A 21917-nucleotide genomic window follows, 5' to 3' on the forward strand; every position below is an offset into this window, starting at 1 on the left:
GCTGCCCCAGTGGTCCCCTCCCACCAGTGCTGCCTCTAACCCTGAGGAACTTCCTATAGTGTCCCCCCCCCCATACCCGGTTCCAGCAAACTGCTTCTCTGCCCCCATTCCACCCAGCAGCACCTATGCTTTTTGTCCAGTCCTCCTGGGCAGGGCTGAGGGTTTCTAGCGAGTTCGTTCAGTCTGTATTCCTTTTTCAGGGCCTCCATGAAGTTCCAAGGATGGGCTAAATACAGCAAGGTGAACCCCAAGTCCCTCCCCCAGAAGGCCTCTAAAGTGTGGGGACACTTTTAAGAGGCACACCATGTGAGGCAGGTGAAGGATCAAAAGATAGCTGGGAGTGGGAGGTGACCGCCTGGCAGTTTTGTCCCCAGGGTCCTAGAAAATCTGTTTGCCTTTTCAGGCAGGCCAAGTGGCCTGAAATAGCCCCAGCCCCTGTGCTGGGCCAGCAAGCCTGTGTGCTGACTCACCAGCTCGAATGCTAATGGGTCTGGGAGTCTAGGTGCCAGGGTTCCAGGGACAAGCTTTGGTGAAGTCCCAGAGGGGTGAGAGCCAGCAGGGAATGGGGCAGGAGCTTCTGGCAGGCCCCAAGGCCAGTCTTTCCTTGCCGGGGTGCTGGTGTGCAGATGTGAGAGACCTGAAGCATGGAGGCACTGGCACTCAGTGGCGTGGCACTAGGGGATTCTCACCTTTGCCATAAGGAGTGAAGTCCCAACTTCAGGGCCCTTCAAGGTCACTTTGGTGGGTCCTTGACAACATCCAGATGGGTGGCCAGCACCCTTAGGGACAGTCTGCTCCAGAAGCATCCCCTGTAGATGGCTGTGTCACACAGGTCCCATTCATGCTAAGCTGAATGCTGGCTTCCCACAGCTATCCCTCAAAAACCCTAGGTCTACACCTCAGGCCAGTCCAAACCTGCCTCCCACCTGAGGGTTGTCTGGAAACCTGGGGATGGTGAATGCTCTTCCCAAGGCATCTTGGCTATGTGGACGATTGTTGGAACACTCTGGGAGCCCTGAGGATGCTGAAGACAGATCAAGGTGTCTGATCCCCAAGATCAGAGACCACCAAACCACAGGGTCACAGGTCATAGCTCCAGAGTTAGAAGTCACTGAACCCTGGGGCCACCAAGGCTCTGCTCAGGAAACCTAGCTGAGAAGTGAAGTGGCGTGACCTTCCTGGGTGGGGAGGCAGGCATGAATGTTTTGAGGGTTTCTGCTGGGCTGATTGGGGCTAAGCATCCAGGGTGGGGTCCCTCTGTCTCTCCCCCACTCCCCATCTGTCCTGTGTGTTAGGTGAGGGGCCTATACATTGTTTGTTTCAAATGGTGGGCCATGTAGCCCCTCACATTTAAGCCCAAGTGTGTTGTGTGGCTGGAGGCGTGTGTGGCTTTGCTGTGAGTTTCTCAAGCCTGAGCTATGACTTGCCCATGATACACAGTATGTCCATGTTTGGGACTTCATCAAGTGACTGTAAGTGGGCCTGTCACCTTAAACCTCCCTTATCCCCCCACTCGCCCAATTTTGGAAGCTTGAGTAGGTTTGCCAACACTTGCCAATAAGGGGTATTTTCCCAACTCCCAGAAGCTTAGGCCTCACTAGGAATAGGGGGAACAGGGGCTCCTCCTGGGTCCTATGGCCTAGCAAACATACCCCTCATCTCCCCACCCCCTTGGGATGTACAGGGGCTATATAATCAGTCCCACTCCAGCCCACCACCCAGAGCTCACCAGATGCCTACAAAGCACATCCCCCTTTAAGACCCCCAGATGCAGCCCCCACAGCTGTCAACAGAGACATCACCCTTTCCCCAGATTTCTACAATCTAGCCTCCTGACTGCCAGAAGATTCTGAAGACACCCAGAGACCCCCAAACTCCCATAAAATCCCTAGGATACCCTCAGACCCTAAAGGCTGTTAATTCCATCCTCACTCACAGTCACAAGATTGTCGGGGTTCAACAGGCCACTTCCCAGAGGCCTCAGACTGCAGAGTCCTCTGGGCCATCAGGGAACTCTGTCCTATAGACTCCACACCTCTCCCTTGACTCTAGACCCCTAATCCAGCTTCACCACTTACTTGCCTTTTTGGGTTTTTGTTGTTGTTGTTGTTTTTGAGATTGAGTCTCACTCTGTTGGCCAGGCTGAAAGGCAGTGGCACAATCTCAGCTCACTGCAACCTCCACCTCCTGGGTTCAAGCAATTCTCATGCCTCAGCCTCCAGAGTAGCTGGGAATACAGGCATGCCACCATGCCTGACTAATTTTTGTATTTGTAGTAGAGACAGGGATTTCACCATGTTGGCCAGGCTGGTCTTGAACTTCTGACCTCAGGTGATCCACCCACCTTGGCCTCCCAAAGTGCTGGGATTACAGTCATGAGCCACTGCACCTGGCCTTTCACCACTTCCTTCTTCTAAGTCTCTGTCTTCTCTGAGGCAGTGGGTAATGGAAACACCCACCTTGTGGGTTTATTGTGAAGGTGACAATAGATGATCTGAGAGTGCCTGGCACCTGCCAAGCTGTGACGTGCAGTAGCTGGTTGTGGATCCCTACATTGCCTCCCATGGCTGGCCTGCCACTGCTGCCAGCTCACCGGGTCCAAGTCTGATCTCATCCGTACCCACCCCCACCTGCTCCAGGGCTCCCTGCCTCAAGCCAAGGTCCACAGTCATCCTAGACCCCCTCCTCCCTCACCTCCTAGTCCAGCAGGTCCCCAAATCCTGTCAGCTTCTTCAGTGTCAGCTTCTTCAGGCCTGCATCCTGAAGGGCTCTCAGCTTAATCTGTAATCTTTATGCCCACTGCCACCGGCCCTCAATAGCCTCCAGAGCGTCTCCCTGCCTTCAGGGTGTCCTCTGCAACCCTGTCTCCAGAGGAGCCAAGGGTGCTTCCTAAATGCACACCTGAGCCCCTCCCTCCTCTGTTATTTGTGTGTGTGCATGTGTGTGTAGGGGGTGGGGCGGGGGGCGGCTGGTAGAATAAAGCGCAAGCCCCCTGCACCTCCCCAGATTAAATTTATCTTCCCCTGTTGCCCTCCCACCCCCAACACCCGCTGGCACTTCCCTATCTCGGCCCGCAGTTGTAGCCAACACATCACCTCCTCTGGGAATCCCCCCGCCCAGCCCCCGCCGCGGCCGCCGGGACCCAGGCGGGGCCAAAGGTGCGCTCTCCCTTCCGGTGAGAAGTGCCCTCTGTGAGCCGGGCCCATGGCGCCCGAGCTCGTGAGGGCCTCCTCACTCGTCTGCGCCCCCGATTGGCCCACTGGCCTTGAGCCGGGTTGCAGGGCGAGGGGTTCTCTTCACCTCTGTCCCCTCCAGCCTCGGCGCCCCGGCTGCTCGGCGGACGTTTGTTGAATGAATGAACGAATCGGGAGCCCTGACAGACCCAGCAGAGGAGGCGGAATGGGTCCCGTGGCGGGGCGGCCCCGCAGCCGCTCTCACCCGCGCAGACTCCGGTGCGCCGCGTCTCCCGCGGGCAGAGAAGTAGCGGCAACTCCGCTCCCCCGGCCCGGCCGCCTCCTCCCCGCCGCCCTCCCCCGCCCCCGCCCCCTCGCTCCCTCCCGCTCTTTGTCTCCTGGGCTCCCGGCTTCCCCGCCACACGCCCCCCCACCCCCCGACGCCCCTTCCCCGGGGACCCCCGCGGACCCCGGCCGACGCGACGCGGCGCGAATCGGCCCTGGCAGGCGGGGGCCCCGCGTCCGGCCGGGCCTGGCGGGCGGCGGGGGCGGGGAGGGAGGTGGCGCTCGCTCTTCGCTCTTCTCTCTCTCTCTCTCTCTGTCACACACACACACACACACACACACACACACACGCACGCACACACACACACGGAGCATCCTCCCGTCAGGTCTCCTGGTCCGGCCCCGCCCGCGCCTCCTGCTTCCAGCGAAACTGCTCCCTCTCCCCACATCCCCCGCCCTCCATTCACCCCCGGCTCCGGGACCCTTCCTGCCGACCTCACCCCCACCCCCGGGATGGAGCGGCTTGAGCCCGCCCGGAGCCCCCCGCGGCCGGGGTGACGGTCCCCCCACCCCTCTCCTGCCCGGCCCCCGCCTCGAGCACCATGGGCCTGAGGGGTTCCAGGGGCGCCGGACGCTGAAGATGACCGATGCCGGAGGTGAGGGGCCGGGCTCCCTAGGGTGGACCGGGAACTGGGGCTGGGGCCACTTGGGCCCGCGGTGGGACCCTGAGTGGGGTTGGGCAGGGCCAAGGGACAAGGGCCTTTCTTCCCCTATCCCTAGGGGGACCGCACGGGGCTGGGGTGCCGGGCTGTCAGGGGAGGGGGCGGAGATAGGATTTATGGCCCTAATCCCCTCCCTCCCGCCCGACGCCCGGAGAAATTAATAAAAAGCTGGTGTGGGGGGAGGGGGAGAGGGTTTAACTCTTTCTTGCCCGGCGGGGAGTTGTGCTGATGGATTGGAGAGAAACTAGCCACCGGGCTCTGACCGGGGAGAAGGGCTCTGGGAGTGGAGTAGGTGCCCTATCCCCAACCTCACCCCATCTCCAACAGTGCTTTGAGGGGGTCCCCGACTCCTGAGGACTACCCCAAGCCTGAAGCCGGTGGACGGCCGGCGATATGTGAAGGCGGGACCACCTCTCTGGCTCCACAACTGCCTCCCCGACCACCAGTCTCCTTTTCCCATCCACCTCTTCCCGGCCTCTCCCAGTTGCACTTCTCTCAGTGGCTTTCTCCTCTTCAGGGGCCCTCTCCTCTCGCCTGCCCGAAGGGCTTCTCCCTTCTCTCCCACCCTCGGGCGTCACTCAGGGCGGCGGAATCCCTTATCCCCAGTGCCGCTTCCCCTGGCCCCACTCTCGGTGTGATCTCTTTCTTCTCAGCAGCCCTGTGGACTCTCCGCCAGTCTGTGTGTCTGTCTCTGCTTCTTCCTACTCCTCACTTCCTTCCGCTCCCGCTCCCTCCCCAGGAATTGTGAGCCCTTTCTTTCTTTCTCCTTCCCCTGAGTCCCAAGAGGCTGTGAGCTCACCTGCCTCCCTTTCTCTCAGAAAAGGGTCAAAGGTCACTGGTGCTCCTTCTCCGGGATTGGAAGCCTTGGGGGGAAGGGTATCCAGAGGAACCGGTTCATTCCCACCCCTGTGCAGTTACCTGGTTGAATGTGTGTGTGAGTGTGCGGGGTATGTGTGAGCATGAGAGTGGGGGCGGGGTTTGGTGTCTAATTTTTCTAGGCTCAGTTTTGGAAGGAGAAGGTTGGGTGGGAGGGGTCTGGTGACCCCCGGGAGACAATGTAGGGAGAGTCCCCGCACACACCCCAGGAAGTTAGTTGTTGAAGGAAAGAAAAGAGAGCAGTTGTGCTGAATCAGGATGGACCGAGAGTGACTTTGAGCAGGAAACCCCAATCCAGCCCAGAGGGTGCCTGAAAGAGGAGGCCTCCAGCCAGTAGAGGATCTCGACCCTGGACTGGGCTCTTGAATAAAGAACACAGGATCTTCATTCTCAGAGGCAGAGAGGAGACAACACTACTGCCCTCAGAGAGCCTCCATTCTGATGGGAGAGGCAGTTCCTGTCTTCAGAGTCCCTAGTCTGAGGGGACTAGACGGGACTAGTCTGACCCTCTCTTCTCTGAGCACCCATCTGATTGGTGGGGGGGAGATGAGACCTATTTAAGGAATCAATGAAGTATGAAGAATTCCCCATTTCCCAGTAGTTGGAGAAGGGTGGATTTAGAAATTATGCAGACAAATGAGAGGGAGGGCTACCTAGGACAGCTTCCTGCAGGAGGTGGCAGCTGGGTCCTAGCCAGATAAGGCTTTGTGGGTTGAATGAGGAAATGTGGTTAATTCTTAGGGTCAGCCTCCCTTCCCATCTGGCCTGTCAGGACAGGAAGAAATGTTCTAGATCTTTGCTAGTAGCCCCCGGAGTTCAAGAATGGCAGGAGCGTTCTTGGAGGGTCTACTTCCCTGATGACCCCTTCCTACAGCTCATTTTCTGCTTTCAGCCCCAGGCATTTATGGAATCTGGAGGTGGTTTTGTTTTTTTTTGTTTTTTTTGAGATGGAGTTTCGCTCTTGTTACCCAGGCTGGAGTGCAATGGCATGATCTCGGCTCACTGCAACCTCCGCCTCCTGGCTTCATGCCATTCTCCAGCCTCAGTCTCCCTAGTAGCTGGGATTACAGGCATGTGCCACCACACCCGGCTAATTTTGTATTTTTAGTAGAGACAGTTTTCTCCATGTTGGTCAGGCTGGTCTCGAACTCCTGACCTCAGGTGATCTGCCCACCTTGGCCTCCCAGAGTGCTGGGATTACAGGCGTGAGGCACTGCGCCCAGCCTGGAGGTGGTTTTGATGCTTCTCCCAGCCCTGGTCAGTGTGGAGCAGCTTCCCTCCCTCTGCGCTTATCCCTTCCTCCACCCCTAACTGAAGATCATCACCTAAGATAGTGCAGAGGGGCAGGAGCCCTGGCTCAAGGCTGAGTTCTGCCTCTTTTATTATTATTATTATTTTGCTTTTGTTTATTTACTTACTTATTTACTTACTTTTTTTTTTTTTTTTTTTTGAGACAGAGTTTCCCTCTTGTCCACCCAGGCTGGAGTGCAATGGCACGATGTCGGCTCACTGCAAACTCCACCTCCCAGATTCAAGTGATTCTTCTGCCTCAGCCTCCTGAGTAGTTGGGATTACAGGTGTGTACCACCACACCCAACTAATTTTTGTAATTTTAGTAGAGACGGGATTTCACCGTATTGGCCAGGTTGGTCTCAAACTCCTGATCTCAGGTGATCTGCCCGCCTTGGCCTCCCAAAGTGCTGGGATTACAGGCATGAGCTATCACACCCAGCTACTTACTTATTTTTGGGATGAGGGTTTCACAATGTTGCCCAGGCTGGTCTAGAATTCCTGGGCTCAAGTGATCCTCCCACCTCAGCCTCCTGAGTAGCTAGGATTATAAGCATGCATCAACTTTGCCTGGCTTTAGTTCTTCCTCTCATCTCCTGTTTCTCAGTTTTCACATCTGTAAAGTGGGGATATGTATCTGTATAATTCCTGGGCCTGGCGCGGTGGCTCACACCTGTAATCCCAGCACTTTGGGAGGCCAAGGCGGGCGGATCATGAGGTCAGGAGATCGAGACTATCCTGGCTAACATGGTGAAACCCTGTCTCTACTAAAATACAAAAAAATTAGCCAGGCATGGTGGTGGGTGCCTGCAGTCCCAGCTACTCGGGAGGCTGAGGCAGGAGAATGGCGTGAACCCGGGAGGCAGAGCTTGCAGTGAGCCGAGATAGCACCACTACACCCCAGCCTGGACGACAGAGCGAGACAACGTCTTAAAAAAAAAAAGAAAAAAAAAATTCCCAAGGCTGGCCACAGTAAAGGTAGATGATGTCTATGTAATAATGGAAAAGAAGAGTTGGAAAAGCTCCCAGGAGGCGTGTGGCCTAGCCTTCCTACATCTGACACATGTATGATCTAGCTCAGTGTCTTGCCATTCTCCTGGGGACCTGAGTGTTAGACGTAATTGGAGGTCAAGTCTCAGCCACGCAGCGTCCCCTTGCCTTAAACCATCAGTGGCCCCTGAGCTTCCTCACTCTCCCCTGATTCAGTATTCCCTGACCAGTGGGCTCCCTAGGGCTACTGGAATCCTACATCTGCTTGAAAGTCTATTCAAATGGTTTCAGCTACATATATCCTTCCCTATCTGCCCTCCCTTCTTGCTTCCCACCAAAAAACCTTGAACCAAAAAAAAAAAAAAAGAAAAAAAGAAAACCCTACCCATTCACACTTCTTCCCAGAACATAGTTGCATCATAGAGGTTTGGCTGTCCACTGTGTGCTGTGTGTACTCCTCATACCCTCCTACATCTGTGAGTCTGTCAAGAACTGTGAGAACTATGTCTGGAACAGTGGCCCTGCTGATGGTGCCAGCTTCCTGAACAGCTCATGTTCAGAAAGGCAGGTGGTGAGGGCACCAGTGATGGGGGTGTAGGGAAGAGGGAGGCAGGATTGGAAAAGAGATGGAGAATTTATGGATGCAAAGATAGGTGGATGGACAGACGGCAACAGATGTTGGGTGCATGGGAGCAGATGTTGGATGGCTGGATGGGTAGATAGATGGGTGAGTGAATGGATGATGAGTAAGCAAGTAGGTGGATGAGTGCATAGGTGGGTAGACGGACGGCAGAACCTGGGTCCTGGTCCTGATTTTGCCATTAACTTGCTATGTGATCTTGGGCCAGTCACTCCCCCTTCTGTTTCTTCATTTGTAACATGAGAGGATTGGATTTAATAATCTCCATGATTTCTCCCAGATTTGATTGGACTGTTGATGACTGAAAGCTTTTAGGGGATGCTAATGATGCGAAGGCCCAAGACAGTGAAGGGGAGAAGTTCAGTGACCCACGTGAAGGCACACAGCAAATCAGTGGACCAGAACACCAGGAACACAGGGCTCAGCTTGTGTCTGTGCCTTGGATTTACATCTGCCCCCACCCTCCTACTATACCTCCTGCCCCAGCGCCCATGATCTGGGTTATGATTCCAATGGCTTCTCTTCCAGGGGCTAAAATAAGGGTTCTAAGGTAAGGGGAGGAGCCAACAGGCCTGGAGCAGATAGCCTTTGACATCTCTCCTGCCTCGGCCAGCCTGAATCTCTTACCCAGGCTCTCTTTTTCTTTCTCTCCCCTCTTGTCCTCCCCAGCTGTCTTGAGTCATGGCTTCTTCAAAGCTCCGAGAACCCGTGGATGAGGTTTTTGGTAAGTTCTGTGTGGCTCTATCTCTAGTCAATAGACACAGCCATAGAGTACTTCCTTCCTGGGCTACCAGGCATTGAGGGGGATAGGGCGCTTCTTTTTTAACTTCAGAGAGAGAGAGAGAGAGAGTGTGTGTGTGTGTGTGTGTGTGTGTGTGTATTGTGGCCTGACCCTTTTTCACCACTATCTTAGTGGACACATCAGTTATAACTGTCCCCATTTATTAAGTGCTTATCTTATGCCAGATACTAGGTTAAGTACCCCCATCTCACATGCAATGCACTCGTTAACCCTTACAATAATGCTTAGAAGTAAGCCCAGTTTACAGACCAGGAGTGTAGGGTACAGAGGGCTGAAGTCACTTGCTTTCAAGATCACGTATCTAGTTAGTGGCAGGGCTGGGAATAGGACCCCAAACTGCCAGACTTCCTGCTCTTAGTGACTATCTTATACACCTGTAAACTCCAGCCCAAATGACACACGTTTTCCAAGTCACATAAATAAGTGCAAGGGACCTCACCCTGCTTGTATGTGTGCTGAAATCAAATGTACAACACACACAGCCTCAATACCCCCAGGCTGGCCCCCTCATGCTGGCCTGCACGCCCACGTCCTCAGTACACACTGGGGTGCATGCATACACCATGGTACCATCATTTACCCCCTGCAGTCTTCTCTTGTGTGGACTGGAGAAAGAGACCACCCCAGCTGGGCAGAGTTCCCAGCATGCACTGGGGCGGAAAGCCGGTTTCCCAGCGGGATTCGGGTGGAGGAGTCAGGAGGAGTCGTTGAGCAAAGGAACTTGGAGGAATAAGGGAGAGGGGGAGAGTGGCCTGCTCCTCGAGGGGCTCTTATGCCAGAAGGTCCCCAGCTCCTCCCCTGCTTTCCTTCTCCCCATCTCTCTCTTCTTCCCTCTCTCCCCTGGCCATGGCAGGAACTGCTGCTTCCCATCCCAGTCTCCTCCAGCTTCCCTAGCCTTGAACTGCCTTCCTACTCAGGCCAGACTTAAGCCCAGGCCTGACAGAAATGAGCTCTCCCTTCCCTAGGCTTTTCTGCCCCTACTCCCCCACCTCCCTACCCTCTACTCCACATGCAACCCCTGCCTGTTTCCTCACTGCTGAGGTAGCTGGGTCCTCACTGCTTCCTGATGTGAAAGGCCATTAAATATTTATGAATTCCCACTGCCCAGGGCTGGGAGGAGAAGGAAGCGGGAGAGAGATGGGGGAGGAGGATAGGGAAGGAGGGTTGGAGCAGAGAAGAGGGAAGAGATAGAAGCTGGAGGGAGAGCTTCGTAGAGCAGAGGACCCAGGACAGGCTGGCCCCACCTTGCCTCAAAACCACCAAGCCCCTTAGGAGTCCCCTTGCTCCCCAGCCCCTCCAAGGTAAGATGGCCATGGTGCTGATATGGCCCAGAGTCAGGAGCAAGGGGCCCCTCTCCCTGTTTTGAGTTGGTTAGGCACCAGCTAAGTGCCAGAAGGGGAGAGGATGCCAGACCACTGGCCTGGGAGCCACTGTCCTTAACTCCCTCTGTCCCCTCGGCCAAACATGTCCTCCTATCCTATGTGAGCCTCAGTTTTCCCATCCATACAATGAGAGGTTAGACTCAAAATTCCTTCCCATCTCTGCTTCAGAGAGGGTGTTAATGCTTACCAACAGAGCTAGACCGCCTGTCTGTAACCCTGGTGGGCTCCTCACCAGCTTTATGCCCTCGGGCAAATTAAGGTTGCCCTGGGGATTCCTGGAGTCCCTTCCTTGTAGGGCTGTGGGGAGGCTCAAATGAGCTAGTAATTGAGTAATTGTAAAGCACTTAGAACAGTGCCTAGCACAGTAAGAGCTCAATAAGGATTAGCTCTTATTTTTCTGTGGTTCAGCTTCAATCCTTGCTGCTGCTTCCAGGCAGTGCCTGGAGATTCTGTCAGGGGCTGGGAACAGAGGGCTCCCTCCCCCAGCACAGCCCCAGGGACTGGAAACACCAGCAGGTTGCCCCCTGGACAACTGCAATCTCCTCTTGTAGGTGTCCACCCTCCCTTTTCAACCAGACCCTTCCTGTCCCCTCACAGGCTGTGCTGGCCCCCTCGCTGCTCCCCAGATGCTCCAAGCCCAGGGCTGCACCATTCCCTCTCCTTAGAAAGCTCTTTTTATTCCTTCTACAACCTCGGCTCTTTATGGCAGACCTTAGTCTGGCTGCCACATTTAAGGTAGTAGCCTCCCAGTCTCCCCCTGTCTTTTCATTCGACAAATATTTATAGAGCTCCTAATATGCATCAGGCTCTGTCCTTGGCTCTGGGGAGACAGCAACAAACAAGCCAGACAAAATCACTGTCCTCATGGAGCTCAAATTTTCGTGCAGGGGCAAGTAGGGGGAAGATGATCAAAGCACACATAAATAAACAAGGAACATACTAGATGGTGGGGAGTGCTGGGCAGAGGATTGAAATGTGGACGTGATGGGATGTGGGCATGGGCGTGGAGGTGACCTTCATCAGCACCCGTGTGTGTCTGGAGTCCATCTTCGCCAAAGCATGCACTGGTCCATGGAAGTGTGACTTTGCTTCAACACTTCCTGAGCACCTGCTCCTTGTCAGGAGCCACACCAGACTCTCACGATACACAGTGGACAGGGAAGGGTTTCACCCTCTGCAGGTTGCAGGCCAGCATGAGGAGACAGTCATTGGCGACCATATCCCGACCATATCGTGACCATATGGTAGTGTGGTGCGGCTGCCAGACGGTGCTGTGCCAGAGTTGATTAGCCAGACAAAGAAGGGCTGGAGAGAGATGGAGCACAGGGATGGAGGTGGGAAGCGAAGCAGGGGCAGGTACACATATAGGTATCAGTATACGCAATTCAGTTGATTCCACAGACGCCATCACCAGCGAGCGCCTGTAGAGCTCGTACTAAGTCATAGCATTATGGTGAAGCACTGTATGTGGATTATTTTATCTGATGCTCACAACCACCCTATAAGGAAGACAGTGCTAGTATAATCCCATTTTACACATGAGAAAGCTAACACCTAAAAGGAAGTAACTTGCCTAGAGTCACCCAACTGGCAAGTGATAGAACTGGCTTCAGCCTGGCCATCTGGCTCCAAGGCCAGTGCTCTCAGCCATAGTCATATAAGAGGAGGAATCTGTGGGGAACACAGAAAGGGTGAGCTGGGCTCCTCAGGCCTTGAATAGACGGCTGAATAGCATGGACTTTATATTGTTAGCTTTGGGACCCCTTCTGCGAGAGTTTCAAAAGCAGGAGAGTATGGGACATGGTCAGAAATGTGCTTCAGGCCTGGCGTGGTGGCTCACACCTATAATCTCAGCACTTTGGGAGGCCAAGGCAGGCAGATCACTTGAGGCCAGGAGTTCAAGACCAGCCTGGCCAATGTGGCGAAATCCCACCTTTACTAAAAATACAAAAGTTAGCCAGGTGTGGTGGCACACACCTGTAGTCCCAGCTACTCGGGAGGCTGAGCCAGGAAAATTGCTTGAGCCTGGGAGGTGGAGGTTGCAGTGAACTAAGATCATGACACTGCAGTCCAGTCTGGGTGACAGAGTGAGATTCTGTCAAAGAAAGAAGGGAAGGAGAGGGGAGGGGAGGGAAGGGGAGGGGAGGGGAGGGAAAAAGAAATGTGCTTCAGAAAGTTTCTTCTAGTCACATGGAAGGTACAAGGAGGAGCCAGACTGGAGGCAGGGAGCGAAGGAGGGAGAGTCGTATGTTTTGGGGTGGCAGGGGGTGGCCGGTGTGGGCAGTTTCCCCTCCACTCAGGTGAAGGCCTGAGCTAAGGCAGTTCAGTCCAGAGGGAGAGGAGAGCCCAGGTTCCATGGGTGTGAGGAGGCCAATCAACAGAACTTTTTTCTTTCATTAAAAGGGTGTGCTAAGCACCTACTGTGTGCCAGGCACTGTTCTCTGCCTGTGGTAGAGCAGTGAACAAAACAGAAACCTGTCCTCATGGAGCTGACATTCTAACGGGTGGAGAGAGACATTAAATGATACAAGCAAAATATATAGCATGCCAGAGAATGAGAAATGATATAGGAAAAAAAGGAGTGGGGTTTTGGAGTAGGGGGGCTATTATAAGTTGGGTGGTCAGGGAAGGCCTCAGTGAGAGAAAGCATTTAAGCAAAGACGAAGGAAGTGAGGGAGAGAACCGTGCAGAAATCTGTGGAAATAGCCTTGCAGAAAAAGGGCAGAGGAGGTGCAAAGGCCCTGCAGTGCAGGCTGGCTTGTGTGAGGACGAGCCAGGTGGCCAGGGTGGCTGGAGTGGAGGGACAGGAGTAGTGCTCAGAGAGGCAAGGGAGCATAGGCTGACTCTGGAAGGCCACTGGGAGAACTTTGGCTCTTAATCTGCATGAGATAGAAGTCACTGGAGGGTTCTGAGCAGGGGAGTGATATAAACTGACATGTTTGATCAGGATCACTCTGGCTGCTGTGTTGAAAATAGACTGTAGATGGGAAAGGGAGGTGGAAGGAAGACCAGCTAGGAGGCTGTTTGTAATAATCCAGGCTAAAAGATGATGGCAGTTTAGACCCTCTGGTCTAAGAGACTGTGAGTTCTCCCTCTCACTTCCCTCCCTTTCCTCCTATCCTCTTCCCTCCTTTTTTTTCCTCTCCTCTCCCTTCCTCTGCTCTCCTCCCTTTCTCTTCATATATACACATATATAGGAGTATGTGTATACATTTGCACAAACAATAATTTATTATGGAAAATCTCAAACAGATTCAAAATTAGAGATTACAGCAGAGTGTACTCTATCAAGCACTCAAGAACTCACCACCCAGCCTCAACAATACCTAGTCACAGCCAGTCTCGTTTCATATCTATTCCATCCACACCCTCCCCCTATTGCCCTGGATTATATGGAACCTAGTCCAAAACATCATATCCCTTCACCATAAATATTTCAATATGTCTAGCTATCTTTTGAAAGTAGAGCTAACAGGAATTGTGGATGAATCAGTTTGTAGGATGGAAGGGAAAGCAGTGAAGAATGACTCCAGGGGTTCAGCTGAGCAACTAGAAGCATGGAGCTACTGTTCACCAAGACTGGGAGGAGCAGCTCTGGGGCGTAGAGATCAGGAGGTTGCAGCACATGTAGGCTGAAGACCCCTGGTGGACATCAAAGTGGAGGTGTCAACTAGACAGTTGGACACATGAATTACCAACTGGGTCTGGGGCTGAGAGAGAAGGGTAGCTTAGGGCTGTCTGACTTGGGCGACTTGGGTGGACAAGGGGGCTTTTTACTGAGTCAAGGAAGAGAGGAGAAGCTGGTTTGAGGTTACATGATCGGTTCATTTTGATGAGTTGAGCTTGAGATGCCTTGGGCCTTCTGACATGGTAACTTCCCTGGCAGATGCCTGAGTGCCCATGCTTGGAATTCAGGGGAGGGGGTCAAGGCTGGAAATAGAAATAGGTGGTAGTTAAGTCAGGAGAGCAACTGGGGTGGCTTAGGGGTTGTCTACAGACAGGAAAGAGGATCAGACAAGGCCAGGTGGGTATGGGTGACGCAATAGAGCCCCTGAGATCATGGTGGGTGGAGTAGGGAGGAAAGGTCTTGACCCATCTTGAAGCCTGGGAAGACTCTTTCTGTTTGGAGACCCCAGTGCCAAGCTCAGGACTGGTACAGCATGAGGGCTTCATTCCGAGGTACAGCACATGACAAGCGGAGCTATGAGCAATAAGGACTTTTATGCTGGACCCATTGGGTCTGCCTACTCTTCCTCCGTGTCCTTGTGCAAGACCTAGCACTGGGTCACAGACCCGGGGCAGGAGAGAGATTTCAGGGGACGATGGGACTTTTTCCTTCCTGCCACTGCCACTGGATTCTGGGGGTGTCTCTTTGCTCCACTCCAACTGCAAGCCCTCTAGATGCCCAGCAGTGCTGTCTCTGAGTGAGACCCTGTCATGGCACAGCAAGTCAGTGTCCCCAGTAGGGCCAGTCTCTAGAACCAGACTAGGCAGGCTCAAATCCTGGACCATTGCTAGCTGGTGGCTTTAGTCAAGTGACTTAAGTTTTAGTTTGTTCAGCTGTAAAGTGTGCACAGTAACTGTCCCAACCCCACCAGGTTGTTTGAGTGAGAGATGATGTATGTACACTGTCTGATGTGTCGTAAGTGCTTCTTAAATGGTAGCCATTATTTCCATCGTCTCTCCAGCCTCATCACCCAACCTTTCTCTCCACAAAGCTACCCTCCAGCTGTCCCTGGAGGTACCACCCTTGTTTCCCTACTTCCTAGCATTGCATATACCTGTTTTGCCCACCTCATCTCTTACAAACTCCTACCCAGACCTTAAAACCCAGCTTTGGTGTTTCCTCCTCTGATGTACCAAACAGGGCTGCCATTCCTCCGTGTCTCCGTGAGGGTTCATCACACCGCGCTGTATTTTAGTGCTGGCATGTCTGCTTCCCCTGAACACTCACCCACTCCCACCTGAGACGGGGAGACACCCTGTTTTTCATCTGTCTGTACTCCCAGCACCCAAGAACACGGGCTGAATGCCTGGGCTGTGGGTGCAGGTGGCCCCTGAGGTGGGCCTCTGGGCTTGCCATCACCTCTCATGTGTCTGGTCTCTGCTCCCTTCCCCCGGTTCGCAGACCTGGACTTGGCTGTGCCAGAGACGGCCAGACTGGACAGCAGTTTACACAAGGCCCGGGCCCAACTATTGGCCAAGGGCCGGAGACACCGGCCGTCCCGCTCCAGGCTTCGAGACAGTGCCAGCTCCGCAGAGGATGGTGAAGGCTCCGACGGGCCCGGAGGCAAGGTTGGGGCAAGTTAGGAAAACACACATACACCCTCCCACCCCTCCCACCCCTGGATACTCTCCAAAGTGCTTTTCCAGGGAAACCACATCCCCAGACTTCTGACCTAGTAATGCTAACAAGTGTTAGCTGCAGTTCACTTCTGGCTCATTTAATCATTTGTAAAGAAGATATTATTAGCCCCATCTTACAGCTGAGGAAACTGAGGCCCTGAGAGGTCCAGTAGCAGTGTCACTGTAAGTGAAGGAGGGGGAATTCAGCCCCAGCCTATGTGACTCAAAGCTCCTGTTTCCCACCTCTCACTCTCCAGCCACCCCCCATGAGGAAACCCTCCCTCTAGGCCCCGGAAGGACCCTCAGGGCCCGCAGTTTACAGGGTGAAAGTCTCCCAGCTCCTTCGGGAAGGGAGGCAGAGGGTTCTCGGTTAGCGCCTGCCCCCTCGTCCAGGTGACCGACGGCTGCGGGAGCCCCCTGCACCGGCTGCGCTCGCCTTTGCACTCAGGCCCGGGGTCCCCGGCCGGGGGCGCTTTCTGCCTGGATCCTCCGGGGTTGCGGCGCAGCCTGGACGAGGACGAGCCGCCGCCTTCGCCGCTCACGCGCTACCGGCCCCTGCACAACGCTGCCTCGCACGAGGGCCTGGCCGCCGCCTCCTGCTCTCCGCCGCGCTCCGCGCCCTCCTCCGACAGCTCCCCCAGCTTCGTGCGCCGCCACCCGCGCGCAGAGCCGCACAGCGAAGGTGAGAGGCGGCCAGCGCCGCACCCCCTGCTGGTCGCTCCGGGGCGCAGCAGCCCTTCCGGTCCCGGCGCGCACCGCAGCCGCGGAAGGGGCAACTGGGCAGAGTGGCTGAGGGAGGTGGAGAGTGAACGCCGCGGCTCGCCCATTCTTTACCGAACGCATACTAAGTGCCAGACCCTGTGGGCTCTGGGACAGCCAGGTGAGCAAACACATGCAGCCTTTATCATCATAGTAGTTTAGTGGAGAAACAATCGAATCAGGCCTGGCTGGTGGCTCACGCCTGTAATCCCAGCACCTTGGGAGGCTGAGGTGGGAGGATCGCTTGAGCCCAGGAGTTCCAGACCAGCCTGGGCAACACAGCGAGACCGTCTCCAGAAAAAAATTAAAAAATTAGCCCCGCGTGGTGTGCACCTGTAGAACCAGCTACTTGGGAGGCTGAGGTGGGAGGATAGCTTGAACCCGGGAGTTCTGAGCTGCAGTGAGCTATGATCACTCCTTGCCTCAAAAACAAAACAAAACAAGAACCCAATCAAATCATCCTCTAACTAAATGTCTAGCTACAAACTATAACAAGTGCTATTTGGGAAATGTGTGTGGCAGCGTGGCAGGAGAGCATACACCAGGATTCCTGGCCTGGCTGGGAACATCCTGGAAATGACATTTGAGCCAAGGTCGGAAGGCTGTTTAGAAGATGGCCAGGACAGACCCGGTGTGGTGGCTCACGCTTGTAATCCCAGCACTTTGTGAGGCCGAGGCTGGTGGATCACCTGAGGTCAGGAGTTTGAGATTGAGACCAGCCTGGACAACATGATGAAACCCTGTCTCAACTAAAAATACAAAAAATTAACTGGGCGTGGTGGTGGGTGCCTGTAATCCCAGCTACTCAGGAGGCCGAGGCAGGAGAATTGCTTGAACCCAGGAGGTGGAGATTACAGTGAGCCAAGATCACACCATTGCACTCCAGCCTGGGCAACAAGAGCAAAACTCCGTCTCAAAAAGAAAAAAAAGTTAGCCAGGATAAAATTGAGTAGTAGTGGTTCCTACCTTTTTGGAACATTTTATAGCTTGTAAAAGGCTGTCATAAGCATCCCGTTAGGTCCCATGAAGTAGGTGGATGTTATTATCCCCATATTTAAAATAGAGGAAGCCCAGAGAGATAAAGTAGCTTGTCCTAGGACACCCAGCTAGTGAAGGTCACCAGAGCCAGGCTGCCTGATTCCAAGTCAAGAGAATTTCTACCAGCGCACACTGGCAGCCGAAGGAGGCAGGCAGGGCAGCAGACAGGCAATTTCCTTCCTTCTCTCCCTGGAAAGATGACAGCCGTGACGCCAGTCCTCCCGAGCCCGCCAGCCCCACCATCGGCCTGGATAAGAAGACCCGCCGAAAGTTCCTGGACCTGGGGTGAGTGGAGGCAGGGCTAGATCACACGGTTTGGAGATGCTGGGGTAAGGGGTAGCACAGTGGGCAGTGCTGCTCCACTTCCTGCTTCCTCCCCACAGGGTCACCCTGCGCCGAGCATCCACAGGCAAGAGCCGGAAGGAGAAAGGCAGCAACCGCCTGTCCATGGGCAGCAGGTGAGAAGTGCCCACGGCGGCCCACCCACAGCTCCCACCCCGGCTCCCCGTGTGCCCTGGTCCTCCCCTCTGTACCCACACCCATGCTGGATACTCTCTCTGCAGGGAGTCAGTGGAGGGGTCCGGCAGGTCAGGGGTCTCCCCGTTCCTGCCTTTTTCCTGGTTCACAGACAGCGGCAAGGGCTCAGCATCCTCGGGTAGCACCACCTCCCCCGCCTGCTCCCCTAAACACGAGGGCTTCAGCCCTAAGAAGTCAGCTTCCCAGGTAAGTCCATAGCTTACTTGTCCCCAAACTGGCCCCCAGTCTTAGGTGACAGGAGGGCATAGTTCACCCTGGCTCAGGCTGGGATTCAGACATTCCTGGAATCGATGTGTCCATCAATGGAGCCATGCAGTGATCCGTTACTTCCTGCATTCTCTGAATTCATTCATTCACTCATCCACTCTTTCATATCCTGAGGAGTTCATTCCTTGATTCAGTCACTGGTTCATGCATTCAGCAAATCACTGGACACTGATTCCCTACTGTTCCCCCAGCTGGAGACTTCCTTCATTCCTGCTAACTCTTCTGCCCGGCTCAGTTCTAACCCCACTCCTGTGTGAGGAGCTGGGCCACCTGCTTGGTAGGGTGAGGCCTGGGGGATATAGAGAAGAACAGGACCCCAGCCTAGTGGTCTGAAAGTTTACAACCTATGTGATGTGAGACCGAGTAAAAGCAGCAATGATGAGCATCTGCTTATGTTCAGAGTGCCCTCTACAGTTTACAAAGCCCCAAACGCGTTTCTGCTTTACTCTCACAAAGGCTCAGTGAAGTAGGGAGGGAAGGCACACTCATCTCCATTGTACAGATGAGCAAAGGCAGGCCCAGAGAGAAGGGGCTTGCCCACAGACTGGCACAGATGTAGGTGCCAAGCTTTAAGACCCCCAGCCCAGTACTTGTTCTATGGTTCTGTTTCTTATGATCAGCTGGGCAGAGGAGAAAATCAGAAGCTGGGAATTTGGGGGAGAAAGAATCCCTTCGGACCTGGAACTTCCTTCCTTCCTCCTTCTCTTTCTTTCTTCCCTTCTGCTGGGCACTGGGACACCATGATGAACAAGATAAAACCCAGGCCCTCCTAGAGCTCACAGTCCAGTGAGGATAAAGACCTCTAATCAGGCACTTATTAGCTGGGGTACTAGAGCCTCGGTGGGAGGCACAGAGCAGAGATGCCTGACCCAGCCTGGGGGAATCCCGGTGGGCTGCCTGTAGGAAGTGATACCTTGCCTCAGACCGCCTCCATTCCTACTAACCTGGCTTGGTTCTAACCTCATGTGCTCCAGATGGCTGCCTGCTCTCCTGGAAGCTTTAGGTCCTGATGCCCGACATGAGTTATCATGTCCTGTGTGCGGGCCCAGCTCCTGGCTGATGCATAGGGGCACTGAGCAACTCCTGGTGCCTAGTCCAGGACTTCGGCTCCACCCAGATAGGGATGGTAGGTTGGGGGTGAACTCTCCTCAGTGGCATGCACCCTCTTCTGTCTAGGAATCCACCCTGAGTGATGACTCCACACCCCCCAGCAGCAGCCCCAAGATTCCCAGTGGGCCCCGGCAGGAGGTCAAATGTTCTTACCCCTACCACACGCTGTCTCAGTCTTCAGATGAGGTGAGCAAGGCTGGCCCAGGGTACCCACAGAGTCCTGACCTCTGACTCTGCAAGGTGCTCAGGTCACAAGCCAAGCCTCCCCCTCACTGTCCTTGGTCTCTGCCCAGTTCCTGGATGAACCCCTCCCCCCTGTCCACCATTGGACCAGCCAGCAGGTGGGCCAGTGGCTGCAGAGCCTCAACCTGGAACAGTATGCTGCCGAGTTTGCTGCACGGCAGGTAGACGGGCCACAGCTGTTGCAGTTGGATGGAAGCAAACTAAAGGTGGGTCAGAGCAGAAGGGCCATGACCCAGCCCAGTTACTTGAGGTGACTTTCAAGGATTGGAAGTCCCTGTCCTGACCTTTGACCCTCCAGCCCAGTCTCCTGGGCTGACCTTTTCACTCCATCTGTGGCCACTACCCTGACCTCTGACCTCTAGGCAAGGTCCTTGGTCTAATCTTTTGTGTTGTAGCATGAATCCCTAGTTTGACGTGAAACTCTAGTCCATGACTTCAGTGTGACCTTCAAGCTCCAGTCCTGGTCTCCAGGCTGACCTTGCCCTCTAGGATGACCCTTGATGCATATGAGTTTCCTGGTGTCATGGGAAGCCACATGTCTCCCCCTGGTCAGCTTGGTCTGATTCTGTCTCAGAGGCTGGTGGTAATGGTGGGCAGAGGGAGGATGTAGGGAGGGGGTGGGTGGTCTCTGACCTCTAAGCTGGGAGGTTCCCGGCCTGTCTCCTGCTCTCTGCTGAATTGCTTGGGGGCAGGGATGGTGAAAAGAGCCCCCAGGAAGTCTCTGGAAGTGAGGAGGGTCCTTGGGCACTGACTAACTGTGTGACCTTTGGCAAGTGACTCCCCATCTCTGGGCCTCAGGAGGTTGGGCAGGGCCAGGCCAAGGCTGAAATCCTGAGTGGAGGTATGGTAGGGGAGGAGGAGGAAGTGCCTAATACCCTCAACCCTCATCTCTCCCAACCACACTCATTCCAAATTCTTGCTCTGGGGGTTCTGATCCACGGGCAGGTCACGGTGTAGGAGGCGGAGGCTCCATTCCAGGGAGGATTCGGAGCTCCAGAGTACACCTGGGGCAAAAGGAGCCTGGGCGTGGGGGGCCAGGACTGGGAAGGTTCTGGGACTCTCTCCCTCACCCTGGACTCCTCCCCAGAGCCTGGGGCTCAGCAACTCGCATGACCGGGCACTGGTGAAGCGCAAGTTGAAGGAGCTGGCAGCGGCGGCCGAGAAGGAGCGCAAGGCCCAGGAGAAGGCTGCACGGCAGCGGGAGAAGCTCCGGCGCCGAGAGCAGGAGGCCAAGAAGAGCTAGGGGAGGGTGCACAGGCGCTGGCGGCCGCTGGCTCGGCGGGCACAGGCCTCACCAGGGAGGCTGGGCCTGGGCGCCGCGCTTGGGCTAGCCTGGTCCCACGATCACGGGCGGACATGCCCTCTCTTACCCTGTCACTTGGTCTGGACCCAGAGCCCCCAGAAAGGGAGACCCCAGGGAGAGGGCCTAGTAATAAATCCTATTTTGAGGACTTGTTTGGCACAGAACTCCTGGGGGAGAAGCAGATGAAGGGGAGAGGGCAGAGAGGCCAGGGCCGAGGCAAGTCTGGGAGCCTGGGTCAGGCTGTCCCACTGCCCTCAGGCCACCGTGCGGCTGGGGTAGAGGGGAGCTAGGAGGCCTGCCTGCCTGCTTGCCTGCCAGAGGCCCTGAGGCTGGGCCCCAGGGCTCAGAGCTGGGCTGGGCATTTCAGCAGAAGCAGGTGTGGGAGCTGCTCCTCTCCACTCTCCCAGGGGGCTCTGTGGTGGGAGAGCTCTGTCCTGCTCCCCTGAGATGCCAGTGGGCGCTGCAGCAAGTTGCACTCAGGGTAGACTCCCAGCCAAACTCCTCAACAGGAGAGCAGAGAAAGCAGCCTGGGGCGAGTGCAGTCTTTGCCAGGACTCAAGAGGGGAAGATGAACACCCCCTTCTCCCACTCCCCTCCTCTGTCCTGTGGGTTCCAGGGGGCGAGATGACATCCACACAGGTCTGCCTATCAGGGCCCATTCAAAACCTGGTCTTTGACCCATTCTCCAAGCCAGGACTCCCTTCACTTCCTGCTGCTTCCTCAGAGGGCACCTGAGCCCTCTTTGGGAGCTGAGCAAACAGGAGCTGATAGGGACAGAGGACACCACTTCCACCAGCCAAAGCCTAGGAGCTGCTGACCTGGTCAGCTGTCACCCCAGCCAGGCAGAGGGGCAAAACCTGGGGGTCCCTGGCAGCTGCGAGATTGGAAAGGTTCATCAGCACTCCATCTGCCCCAGGCATTGTCAGGGAATCAGTGGGCTCAGAAGTTGGCAGGCAGTGCAAGCTCTGCTTCGCTGGGCCATACTGAGGGCTGGGGCCAGCTCCCTGGATGGGGGTGGAGTCTACCAGCAGCCTGGGGACAGCATGTGTCCTTTTTAGGAAATGTCCTTGGAGGAAGTGTCCATGTGTGGCGCTGGTCAGCAGCTAGCCCCGCTTCCAGGACACTAGTCAGAGTTACCGATGGGGCCGGGGGGC

The 21917-nt window shown here is 55.2% G+C and overlaps 1 protein-coding gene across 3 annotated transcripts; it reads left to right on the forward strand.

The window, feature by feature from the left end:
- The first annotated feature begins 3685 nt into the window (after positions 1–3685).
- SAMD14 (sterile alpha motif domain containing 14) lies at positions 3686–21694 on the forward strand. Of its 3 annotated transcripts, none has more exons than XM_008011538.3 (10): positions 3686–4114; positions 8646–8700; positions 15289–15455; positions 15900–16188; positions 17501–17588; positions 17687–17761; positions 17867–18026; positions 19284–19403; positions 19511–19666; positions 20548–21694. In XM_008011538.3, the coding sequence occupies exons 2-10, from the start codon at positions 8658–8660 to the stop codon at positions 20701–20703; spliced, it is 1254 nt and encodes a 417-aa protein (XP_008009729.1). In that variant the 5' UTR covers positions 3686–4114; positions 8646–8657; the 3' UTR covers positions 20704–21694. The 3 variants fall into 3 exon arrangements, with proteins under 3 accessions (XP_008009729.1, XP_008009731.3, XP_072861065.1); XM_073004964.1 differs by lacking the exon at positions 3686–4114 and adding an exon at positions 8195–8526; XM_008011540.3 differs by lacking the exon at positions 8646–8700.
- The last annotated feature ends 223 nt before the right edge of the window (positions 21695–21917 follow it).

This window comes from Chlorocebus sabaeus, chromosome 16 (genome assembly GCF_047675955.1).
Source record: "Chlorocebus sabaeus isolate Y175 chromosome 16, mChlSab1.0.hap1, whole genome shotgun sequence".
NCBI lineage: Eukaryota > Metazoa > Chordata > Mammalia > Primates > Cercopithecidae > Chlorocebus > Chlorocebus sabaeus.

Bases quoted from the DNA above. Each gene is read 5' to 3' on its own strand.
- SAMD14 (XM_008011538.3), top strand. From the start codon at position 8,658: ATGGCTTCTTCAAAGCTCCGAGAACCCGTGGATGAGGTTTTTG. The intron at 15,456-15,899 runs GTTGGGGCAAGT...CCCCTCGTCCAG, and splicing joins CCGACGGGCCCGGAGGCAAG to GTGACCGACGGCTGCGGGAG. The intron at 17,762-17,866 runs GTGAGAAGTGCC...CTCTCTCTGCAG, and splicing joins CGCCTGTCCATGGGCAGCAG to GGAGTCAGTGGAGGGGTCCG.